At 41.8% G+C, this 12,517-nt stretch overlaps 2 protein-coding genes across 2 annotated transcripts; both read left to right on the forward strand.

The window, feature by feature from the left end:
* The first annotated feature begins 3,408 nt into the window (after window positions 1-3,408).
* LOC124053948 (small integral membrane protein 30-like) lies at window positions 3,409-4,211 on the forward strand. The gene has a single exon (XM_046379552.1). It carries the CDS (start codon window positions 3,500-3,502, stop codon window positions 3,686-3,688), a length of 189 nt encoding a protein of 62 aa, XP_046235508.1. The 5' UTR covers window positions 3,409-3,499; the 3' UTR covers window positions 3,689-4,211.
* A 1,527-nt stretch (window positions 4,212-5,738) lies between these two features.
* Window positions 5,739-10,772, forward strand: gpr85 (G protein-coupled receptor 85). The gene is made up of 2 exons (XM_046379685.1): window positions 5,739-6,025; window positions 7,313-10,772. Exon 2 carries the CDS (start codon window positions 7,481-7,483, stop codon window positions 8,612-8,614), a length of 1,134 nt encoding a protein of 377 aa, XP_046235641.1. The 5' UTR covers window positions 5,739-6,025; window positions 7,313-7,480; the 3' UTR covers window positions 8,615-10,772.
* Window positions 10,773-12,517: the final 1,745 nt, after the last annotated feature.

Consider the following 12,517-nt stretch of genomic DNA (forward strand, 5'->3'; position numbering starts at 1 on the left):
CCAAGAATGAAGGACTGGACTAATGGTAACATTGGGCCTATGATGGCATAACAGATGACTAAACACACGCTGTGACAAATTATCTCAAGCAAAATTTGGGTCTGCAAAAAAAACCAGAGTAACAAATTCAAGGATGAATTGATTACCCTTTAAAGCATTATACAACTGTCAGCGTAACACTGCGTGATTGTCAAGCATCCTCCCTCAGACTCCCTCTCAGATCCCAATATGAATAGATAATGACACTGCGTTATTCATCTTTTTGCAGGTTTGTGATGTTTTTAAGCTCATCCCACGTCCCTAACAGCATGTGAGTCAGTGTGGTCCGGCACTACGTTTCACAGAACCAAGCTGCCCTCTTTCTTTTTCTGGCGTTGATTCAGGCCCTCTTAAGTATTTCGACGTCTCCAACACTGCCACAAAAGACACAGGAAAATCCATTTGTCATGTACCTCGCAGTACAATTCATTATAGATGGTGCACTGAACCTCTACAAAAGCAGCAATTGCTTTAAAGGGTCAGCTTTTCAGTGTTTTCTGAGAAACCAATTTCAGAACATAATTAATCTTCAGGGAGAGATGTTTTGTGCAGGTTGGTAAAGGTGAAACTCTTTACTGTTGTGGGAAATAATTGAGAATGGATGATGCTCACAAAACCAAGGACACTGAAAACTAGAAACTGGTCTTTTTGGAAACATCGGTACCTTTAAATATTTAAGAACAGATCATGTCAGCATACTGTCCTTGGCCAAAATAACTAAGATACAAAACTGAGGTAACATGGAAATATTTCAGCTTTTTTGTTTTGTTGAAAGTTGTCTGACTGTGTTGATTCAGCTGATTCAAACAGACGTGATATACAGAAAGGACTTTTGCTTTTGCAAGACTAAACCACATCCATATCCACAAACACACACACAGACAAGGTTTAACATCCTGATACTGAATTAAAAGCTGAGATGGACATTTTTATAGAGCTCCTTCCCTGCCAGGTGTGCTGCCAGTTCCTAGCAGCCAGTGGAACTTTAATTCAACCAAGGGGAAGAAACGTCTCTTAAAGTCAAAAGGGGAGGGACAAATAAAAAAATGGAGTCACTGGGAACGCACAAAAGCCTAAAGTTGAACTGAAATTAAAATGGATTATGGCTTAGATATCAGAGAGTGTATCTCTGATTTTTATTTTATTTTATTTTATGTTATTGTTTACTTACATACACTGGATCAAAATGGAAGCCTGATTAGCAAAACAAAAATAATTAAAACTTTCTTTTATAAATTACAGGCAGTTCTTGAATTTCCCTCGGGATCAATAAAGTAACTATCTATCTATCTATTCAGAATGAAACTGTCAGTATGGATAATATCTGTGTGTGGAGAGAGCTTAAAGACTAAATACACTTGGCAGGACAACAAACGAGGACCAGGTGAAACTCATCAGGGTAACACAAAAGGCAGGACTTAGACAAACACAGGAAAAGTAAAGGAAAAGGAGATAAAAGAGTAGAAATCTTAGAAAATGAAACAGAAACACTAAAGAAAATCTAAACTAAAATATAAAACCATGATAACACCACAGAATCCAATGCCTGTTGGCCTAAAACTTTGATTCCACCTTCTTTCTTAAGACTGGAGGTGTACACAAGGTGCTTTACTTTGAAAACTGACTCTTGATTCTCTGTCTTTCCTCTATCTGCTCTGGGCAACCTGACGTGCCTTCAGTTAAAAAAAACAGACTACGGTAGATGCATATTTCTAGGACACTTCTGAAACAAGCTGTGGCACATCTGGTGGGATCACAAAGCACAAAGGTCGCAATCAGTTGGAACAAGATGCAGTCAGTGGAGTAAAGCCTTAATGCTGACAAGTTTTTATCACCTTTTGAAAAATGAAACAAAACTAAACTATAGCTACAGTTCAATATATTTCTGACACAAAAGGGAGGAGAATTCAAATTTTACTCTGACTTTAAAATTATTAAGTCTTAAAAATACTGTTTCACATTCTACAGAATGAGGCCTTTTCAGTGTCTTATGTGTACAAATTTGAGGTTGGGGCGTTCAGGTGCTGAGCGGCACATTACAATGCAGAGCCCATAAGAAGGGAAGATTAATGTCACTGTCCTGGCTTGTTAGACAGACGCTCTCATTTCTGGATATTCTCTCATCCTCCCACTGATCAATTACCAACACAGCTGAGATCCAGGGTAAGCCACTACTGCTGCTGTCACTGCTGCTTTGTCTGTCGGCCAGAGCGGGAGTCTGGAGGGCTTATCTGATGGCTTAACACATAAAAAAAACATCTCATAAGTTGGATTTTTAAGTTGCATTTAAGAGCTAAAATTTGTCTGAGTTTAAGGAATGAATATAACAATACAGGAATCTACAAACAGATAGCAGAATCAGCTGTTTCATGACTTATATTCTAAATAAGAAGCTCTGTGAGAGGCCTGTGATGTCCATGTGTTCTACCAAATGTGGACATATGAGATCAGACAGGCCTCGAAAAAAAGTGTTTATGTGAGTCGAATTGCCAAACAGACAGCAGGAGCAAGAGAGAGAGTGAGAGTGTATGATGAGATAGGGTGAGTGGGGGAAGAAGGTGCCTATTCATCTCCTTGCTCGGAGCAGGCAGGTACAGAGGTATGGCAGCCTTACAAGGTCAATATTTTACTTTGGCTTGTGCGCTCTAATTAAATTACAGGCAAAGTGCCCCAAGAGAACACACAGAGAGATATAGACCCTGCGTCCGCGGCACAACTCTACAAGCCAAACAATTTGTAGCACGAGCTGAGATCTTGGCCAGTTTAGTCATCACAACACGACCGATTTGAAGCAGATTCAACATGTTTCAGGCGCAGCAGAGCGACTGGATTGGAAGAGTTCGTTTAGAAGGAAATTCTCTTCCTGTCCAAACTTAAACAGAAAAATGGACCAGGGAAGTCACCAAACAGTGAGGCAACTTTATATGGAAAGCGCTTTTTTTCTGATCTCATGTTGACCAACAAGTGTCAGATGCAACATACAGTGATGTCAACATGCGTTTGTCTTCAGAGCAGATACCAAGCTTCAGACAAGAGCTGCAGATCAGCCTGACTGATGTAAAACAGTCTCCCCTGCTTATAGCAGGGCCCGAGGGGCACTGACGGCCTGTCAGTCTAATCGTCACTAATAAGAGGAGCAGTGTCACAAATCCCACTCACATAAACTCACTGCTGAATAATTACAGTTTGGGAGATAAAAAAAGAAGAAATCAAACAACTGAAGTGTGCAATTATTTCTGTGCCGCAGGACAAACTCCTGCTGAAATATAAAATGAAACTACTTTAAAAGAGAGAGGGAGAAGGAGAGAGAGAGAAAATACCCATGAGGCGCAAGTTATAATAAAGCAGCTCTGCAATTGGCTGAGCGCACCAGGAAGTCCAGCCGCTGCTGCAGTCATCTGACTCTGACGCAAGCACCTGGGCTTCCCGAAAGTCAACAGCAGCAGCGGAAAAACTCAACATGGCTCCCAAACTTGAACTTCCAAACACTACATCGATCGTCTGGCTGATGTTTCTCTCTCTGATTCCCCCGGCGGAGGCTTACGATGCGGGCGACGCTTTGGCCCTGCTCCTGTGCACCGTCCTGACCGTGGTGGGTTTCTGCGCCTGCCTCGGCTGGTACGCACGAAAGCGGAACGGACAGCTGTGAGAGAGACCCACTTGATCGTGCGCTTGTCCAGTTATGTTGTCATCCACCGCATTATTATCCATCCAGTGATCTCATGAGGACCTTCTGGCACAAGCTTTGTGTGGAAGCAATTGATCAGAAATGTGCCTTATTAGGAGTTAATGCGTGACGCACAACGGGGACCACATGCGCACTGGAAGGTGGAGGGAAACATCCAGGAAGTCCAAATACAGGAACTGTTACATGTTGCACTGCTGAGATTAAAGACCAAACACCGTTGCCTTCTATTTGAAAAGACTGCTGCCCTTACTCTGTATTCTCCTGGGGATGCTTGCATTGCATATTTCGCATATTTTCCATAGCTTGGAGTGATCAGTGTGATTTCCTGATTCGTCCAATGTGCATCACAACGTTGCCATTGTTTGAAGCACAATATCTCAAGTGTGGTTACATGGAAAGAGCGGGACTGATGTTGCAGTTTCTGCTGTTGAAATGTTTGGCAGTGGCTTTCAGAATAATAAACTGATTCTCCAGATGCTCTTCACAGTTTGTGGTGTTCATGATACTTGAATGACCTGCTGTATTTCCCCACTAACTCTTTTTTTTTTCTCAGAAAGTGTGGAAAGTGGGCTTTCATGCCCAGATGTGGTGGAGTTCACTTCCTGGATTTGTCCTTACAGAAATGTATCTATTTTGTGAAGCCTTTGAGTGCAGACTTAAGTGAAAATATTTATAAATTCAAGCCATTTGTAACAGTCAGCCTGTCTTTTGTGAAGAGTGTGTACATGCAGTGTGATGCTCCCCCCCTATCTTCATTATATATATAGCATTATGGGATTGTTGGTCCTTAATTTACAGCCCGTTTAGCCCACTGGTTCCCAGCCTAAGGATCGTGTCCCTGCAAAGGGTCACAAGATAAATCGAAGGAGCTGTGAGGTCAATAAGGGGGTTGGGAAAAAGAAAAACGTTATGCTACACAAATGGTGGTAAATCTTTGTTTTGGGAGGCATTGGATCATTTCACCTCTTTGGGACTCAAATAGTTATTCAGTGAGACCTCCTCTTGGAGCATAAAGAGGAACTGCAAACTGCTAATTAGACATGACAACCTTGGGACGGTGATACAACGAAGTGTTCACAACACCAAAATGAGTGAATGTTCACCAGTGAGTTTTGGGACACGCACAAAGTCATTAAGGCCTTCACTCTGATTTGTCTGCAGGGCAGTAACACAGTTTCTTCTAGAGTAAAATGAATCATTCAGTCTCAGTCACCGTGTCTGTGATATTTGGTAAGCGGACTGCACATCGTGACGTTCGGCAGCATCTGTTTTTGATCATAAAACAAAAAAATCTGCTGTGTTTCCTACTGTGTCAAAGTTGTAACACAGCAGGGACGAATTCCTCCACATATGAGCCCAATTAATAATTCATGTTTTATAGCCCAGGTAGATACCAAGCAACATTTCAGTATGTGTGTGTGTGTGTGTGTGTGTGTAGCAGAATCATTGTTCACTTGTTGCACTGCTCATGACATCACAGCTTTCCATACATGGCTGACAAATCAGATCCCATAAATTTATCATGCCGCTCGGGCAGAATGAACAACAGTGCACAAAGTGCTTGTCAATTATGCATATACAGTACAGAGGAAGTCATTCTACCTTAAGGTGAACCAGGCAGCCTGATTTAACCCTTCACTTTGTACATAATGTTCGACATTTCAGTGGAGTGAAACATGCATGAGCACCATGGAAGGCAGACGGAAAGCCGCTGTACACCATAAACAAAAGCCAGATGCATCCAATAAGGATCCATCAGGGGATTCAATGATAAAAGAGACACTCAACCACATTAAGCTTTTGTATAATTTAGCTATTATCTGACTTCTATAGCCTACAAGTGATTTAGAAAATAATTTCCAAACTTATAAGAAATCCCTTTGAAACAGGGGAAGAAGAAAGATGTCATTTTTTTAAATCTGAAGTCGAGGTGTAAAACTGCCAAAAAAAAAAAAAAAAGAAGGAAGGAAGGAAGGAATCCGTTGCGTCATACGTTACCAGGGGGAATAGCGAGCACTGCTGTAACGCGTTACCGACCAGCAGCGGCCCCGTTGAGCAGATGTTACCGTGAGAGAGAGTGAGCCGCTGCTGCTGCTGCTGCAACAAGAGACAAGACGCGTCTTGGATCACAAATAGGGATGCAGTACGCATGCGCACTAAGCTCCGTTTACTGTAGGATATTCACCGTAGAGGAAAAAAGGGGGCAGGCAACAAACCAGGCTTTTTAAAACAGCAAAAAACACGAGTGGTGCAATGTAAATAACGTACGGGAGGGAAACGAAATAGGATTATCAACAGGTAGGATTTGGATTGATCTTGTCATCGGCTGTCTCTCTCTCTGTCTCTCTCTATATATCTCTCTCTTTTTTTGGCCTTGTCTTGTGTGGTGGCTGCGATTCTGGGCAATTCATAGCGGGGACTTGGGAATTATTCTAGTCTAATGGACTTACGGATCCGCTACACCGTTACGCTTCATCCAGCCGATCAAGACGATGGTCTTAAACTGCTGTATGTGTTGTTTTTTTATTTTGTATTTTGTTTTTTTTGTTGTTTTTTTCTGGAATCTATCGGATTCACAAACGCGCGTAAAATTCCCGATTGACAATCAGGAAGGACGCATTTAAACACGTAAGTAAGTCCCTAACGCCAGTATTAGTTAAATCAGATATCACCGCACGCTATGTGTAATTTTCCCAAACAATAAAACATAGTTTAACGTCCCGTTTATTATTACCAGCAGGCTTGTTATTGTCACTTCCAGACATCCTTTTCAATCCACCCCGGCTGATCATCACACCCGCGCATTAACAAGCAAAATTGTGTCGAAATGCGTCTTTGCTGTCAGTATTACACAGTGCATTCTCTTAACTCTTTGTAATTACTAATATAAAAGATTATCTGGAAAATGGAGGCTGGCTCAATGAACGCCCTAATAAGAACACTGCTTGTTAACGTGAGAGTCGTAATCCAGTTAACCTTTAATCAGACAAAAACACGAATGCTTTATTATGTATGCACCCGCCGTCGATTTTCCACAATGCATTCAAGCAGGGGCGAGTTTATTCGAGGCATCCGCCGCTTTAGGGAGCCGCCGTCCTCTCTGTTCTGCGGGGTGTAGGGTGTGATCAAGCTTATTTTGGACCGCATTTTTCTTAATGTTCCAATGACCAAACGAATCCCGAGCCGAGCCTTGTGTCGTCTAAGTCGTGTCTTTCCGACAAGCACGGCTATGAAGAAAATGCGTCGTGTCTCAATGAAGGCTGCTTTTTATATATATATATATATCAGAGCTTTTGTTCGTGAAATTTCTAATTCTGACACTGTAACAGATTAATGCTTTAGTCTAATCAAGTTCCATCACTGTCTGTCTGTCTGTATCTGAGCACTCAAGCTGAGGCAGAGCTCCGCACCTTGCCACACTAAATGTTCAAATGTAAAAGAAAGATAGAAACAAATAAATTAATAAATAAATTGCAGGCTGAGGGAAATAATTGCTTATCACAGTCTAGATTGTGCAAGTGCAGTTGAAAACAATGCAGCTGTTGTATCGGACTGCAATGCTGATGGGTTGATGATATTTTTCAGGGATTTTTTTTTTTCAGGTGTGATGAGACAAAGGAACAAAGGATGCCTTAGAGGAGAGGTTGCCTATATGCCTGGAAACCTCTTCAAAGCACACCGCCAAATGGATCTAACGCCTCCCCCTGCCACCTCTAGATCATGATACTTGGCTGAAGCTATTCCGCTATCTTTATGATCCCTCCTCCATCTATGGCGAACTATAGCCATGCAGGGGACCACACCATCTTGCAGAGTGTCTCTCCTCTTGCCACGTTCCTCAAACTGACCTCTCTGGGTTTCATCATTGGAGTCGGTGTGGTTGGAAACCTCCTGATCTCCATTCTGCTGGTCAAAGACAAGAGCCTCCACCGAGCGCCCTACTATTTCCTGCTGGACCTGTGCGCCTCTGATATCCTGCGCTCTGCCATCTGCTTCCCCTTTGTCTTTACCTCGGTCAAGAATGGATCTGCCTGGACCTATGGCACGCTGACCTGCAAAGTGATCGCCTTCCTGGGTGTACTCTCCTGTTTTCACACAGCGTTTATGCTATTCTGTGTCAGTGTCACGCGCTACCTGGCCATCGCACATCACCGTTTCTACACCAAGAGGCTGACCTTCTGGACCTGTCTAGCTGTCATCTGCATGGTGTGGACGTTGTCAGTGGCTATGGCGTTCCCGCCTGTGCTAGACGTAGGGACGTACTCTTTTATCCGTGAGGAGGACCAGTGCACATTCCAGCACCGCTCCTTCAGGGCGAATGATTCACTGGGCTTCATGCTCCTGCTGGCGCTCATCCTCCTGGCCACACAGCTGGTTTACCTCAAACTCATCTTCTTTGTCCACGACCGTCGAAAGATGAAGCCTGTCCAGTTCGTGCCTGCTGTCAGCCAGAACTGGACCTTCCACGGGCCAGGTGCCAGTGGGCAGGCGGCGGCAAATTGGTTGGCCGGATTCGGACGAGGCCCCACCCCACCTACTTTGTTGGGCATCCGGCAGAACAGCAACGCAGCGGGCCGCAGGCGTCTACTTGTATTGGATGAATTCAAAACAGAGAAGAGGATTAGTAGGATGTTCTACATCATGACGTTTTTCTTCCTGGCACTGTGGGGGCCCTATCTGGTTGCCTGCTACTGGCGGGTGTTTGCAAGGGGCCCTGTGGTCCCTGAGGGCTACCTGACAGCAGCCGTATGGATGAGCTTTGCCCAGGCTGGGGTCAATCCTTTCATCTGCATCTTCTCCAACAGGGAGCTCCGGCGCTGCTTCAGCACCACGCTCCTCTACTGCAGAAAATCCAGGTTACCAAGGGAACCCTACTGCGTTATATGAAGGTTTTGCTGTGGGTTTTTTCTCATCTATGTCTCTATTTCCCTGATTGATCTTGATCTGGGTTCGTCCCCACTGTACAGCGCACTCTGTCTTTTATCTCTCTTCTCTTCACCCTCCAGTTTTTCTCCTGTTCCTCCTTCTCCTAACCCTTCTTTTTAGAGGTAGAAGGTGGACTGCCAATCACGAGGCTCTGCTGGGGTGATTGAATATAAAACGTATCAAACATGGAGGCTGAAGGGAATGGGAATACACAGGAGGTCTGGATCCCCTCCTGTGTTTATGTTCTAGTAAACAGACATCGTGGAAGGCCATGCCAATGCAGAGAAGCAAAAAGTTGAAAAAAAAAAGAAAAAAGAATTGACAAAACAATAAAAACAAAACCTTTTGCTTTGGATATTTTGAAGATGCGTTATTCTGTGAGGTGTGAAATACATAAATATGAAAAGAAAAAGAAAAAAGGACAAAAAACAAAGAAATGATACCTCTCAAGGAATCACTGGAAATGTTTTACATTTTAAGAGTTGCACTAAAAAGAAGATGTAAAGATGCTTTTTTTGGTCAACAGTTGCCAGTTGCATTGCAAGGACAACTTTTTTTCTTTTCTTTTTCCCCCCCAAACTAAACAATGAATGCTTTAATTTGCAACAGACAACACAATCGCTGTAAGTAAAGCAAAAACTTGGTGACTGTTGGAATACACCGTCACAAGAGGATAAAATGGTTTTAATGTAAGTGATATCTTTTTCATTTACCAGGGGCGGGGGCTTAACGACAGTGGGATTTACAATGTGTGGTTTCGGAGTTGCAACTTAAAACTAGAAATGATTTCTTGTAGTTTTACGATCCATATGTCCCTAGTGTCTGGCATTGTTATTTTCTTATCATCTTTTACAAAAAAAAAAAAAAAAAAAGAGGAAAAAAAAGATGAAATGATGTTTGGATTTTAAAAAGAAGTTGCTTTTAAGAACAACCTTGTGCTTAAAAAAGACATTGAAGAAGTAGTTAAATGTTTCATCTTATCCATGTACCTAAACACTATCATATTGTTACAGTATTGCTGATGCCACTCCAGGTGTTCTTGCCTTAATGGTTATGATATTGTCATGTTTCTTGGTTGTTTTTGTTTAGTTCACTCCTAAAAAGTCGTTTTTGATTTTTTAGATGCAAGGGGAGGTTTTTTTTTTTTTTTGTTTGTTTTTTTGTTTTGTTTTGTTTTATCACATCAATGTGAAGTGCATGTCCATTTTTAAAAGCTGGTCCACTCCCATGAGCATCACAGGCCATACACTGAGCAGCCCATTTTTATTCTGCAGAGGTTTGCTACACCCCACAGAGTGCTCAGAGCACAGGGAGCGTGTGTGCGTGTGCATGTGCGTGTGTCAGCGGGTGCATGTGTGTGCGTTTCAGAGCGCGTGTGCTGTGTGGATCAGACAACAGTCACTTCAAGACCAGAGCCTTAGTATGAAATCTTGCACAATTTGTAAAAAATGTAAAAGAAAAAAAAAAGACATTTAAGGCACACCGTCTTGTTTCTACTTTCCCTACATTTGCTCTCTACTGATTGTTTTCAATGACTTACTTTTTTCTCTTGTGGCCATTTTAATATTTATTATGTATTCTTTTTTGTAAATTATAGATAGATTGTGTGTAAGTATGTGAGTCTTTCATTTTGAAGTCCCGAATGTGAGTACAGTTTCAGTTAGGATTGCATTTGCTGAAAGTTAACTGTGTAATCTGTTGCTTTTTGAAAATAAAAAGTTTCCATTTTACAACATTTGTTTTTTATCCCTCTCATTGGGTGGAGATCATACCATGTAAAGCCATACTAACAGCTGGAAAACACCTGCAAAGCACCTCAGAACTGGTGCAGTCGTGCTAGTGTTTTGAAATGGTCAACATTTCAAAGATTTACTTTTTAATCTCTTGTCTATTTCCAATCTGAATTACAAAACACTCAATCCACACTGGGGTAAAATGATTACTTTGTGATTGTCAAATATCTCAAAGATATTGCTGAAATGTTAAAATGTCCATATTGTGTATTCAAATGACTATAAGTGGTTGGCATTGCTCCAATTGTTTCATTTGTCATTTATGTTATTGCTAACAGGCTCTTTATATGAGAAAGTGATTTTCAAATGTGTCTTTTTCTGGAACACAGTCCCTTCTGTCATTTGAGTCCTTGGGACATCTCGTCAAAACGGAATGTATGCTGAACCTTGTCATTGAATATGAAGTATGTTCGACATTTAATGGGAATAATCTCCATGAATATATCCATGGGCGCACTCACCCTTACGGTTTTTCACTCTGTGTTAAAGAGGAATACCACTGAATTTCAGATGTAATATATGCGACTCCCATGTGGAATAATGGAAAACCACTCTGGATTAATGAATACCCCATAGCCACAAATGACATAGTGGTTTGACCCACTCCTTCACTTTTTAAGGTCACATTGATGTGCAGCTGCACTGTAAATGAAATGGGAGGGGGGGAATGGAAATGAGAATGATAGAAATGTGGAAAAATGAATGAATATTCTCAAATTTGGAAAGGGACTCATCACCGCAAACATACATATGAACAAATAAAACCAATGATTTTCAAAATCCTTCATACCTTCAATGTGGAGATTCTTCATCTCATTCAAGGGTAAAGAAAAGCAGTTTTGCGTTAAAATAAATGGAAGGTTAAAACAATCAATGCCAATCAAAGAGGTTAATGAAGGCCACAAGGCCACAGGGTGTTTATCCTGAAATTGAGTGGTATTTCTCTATCAAAGACTGTGATCACTGTATGCTGACAATGTTTGAATATATCCATCTGCAAGAATAGAATGTGCACTGAACAATGCATTTCTAGCTGCCAATTTTTGTGTGATTCAGACATCATTGTGGCGGCTTTGCTTTTCAACCAAAAATGTGACCCCCCAAAAAATCATTTAATTAAGTAACGACCTCAGCCCTGGTGCCTGAAAACACAAAATATGATGCAGAAGTGGCTTGTAAACACTCCAGGTAATTGCATGCCGGGCTGCAGGTTCCGCTGATGAGAAATATCTATTAGGGATCCATTTTCATTACAAGGTTGGCAATTACTGTTTTAGCTTGGACATTGATCATTCCACTTTGGACCCAGAAGAGCCTAGTCAGATGTTTGGAAAGCATTTATTGAAATTTAAGGAAATCAGGAAATGCCCTGCTGGTTTAGTTTCACATGATCCCTTTTCTTGCTTTTTGCCCATTGTGCCATCATGAAATGTGTACAATCCTCTTTGAGTTTAAGATGTAGATGAATGATACAGATGATGTTCACATAAAAAAAAAATGCAATTCTGTGGGATGTAACAGGGGCTGCAACCGTGTTATTTGAGACTGGAGCAGGAATTAATATCTCACTTAGGTATATTTTAGCCTCATACAGCATATGCAGAAATCACAAATGGTGTCACTGTTGAGCACTGGCCCATTTCCTTGCATGTTCATTTGAGCGGACCAGTAATTCTGTTTCTCTGCTCATCTGAGGTAGGATGACAGGCTGAGGTGGTCGGCTTGAAAGCAGTTCATTCTGGCAGACAAGCTCTCACATTGAACCCCCCCCCCCCAACCCCCCAGGTATCATCTCTCCTGAGAAACATCAAGGAACATATTGTGCACAATCAAAGCAATTAGGATGCTGTGCTCTACTGTACCATATGACTGGGATTGTTTCTTTCCACATGCGTTTAGATCATGGAAGAAAGAAAAAAAAACTGCAAATTTTTGTGAGGCAATTATAATGCTTTGCTGGAGATATTTTTCATTTAACGATCAGAAGCCTTCTCTTCTGAATTTTGGCTGCCAATGAATAACACAACCGTCCATAATTCCATGTCACTATCCTTGTATCTCAGTGGATTTG

The sequence above is a fragment of the Scatophagus argus genome, chromosome 22 (genome assembly GCF_020382885.2).
Source record: "Scatophagus argus isolate fScaArg1 chromosome 22, fScaArg1.pri, whole genome shotgun sequence".
Lineage (NCBI taxonomy): Eukaryota > Metazoa > Chordata > Actinopteri > Scatophagidae > Scatophagus > Scatophagus argus.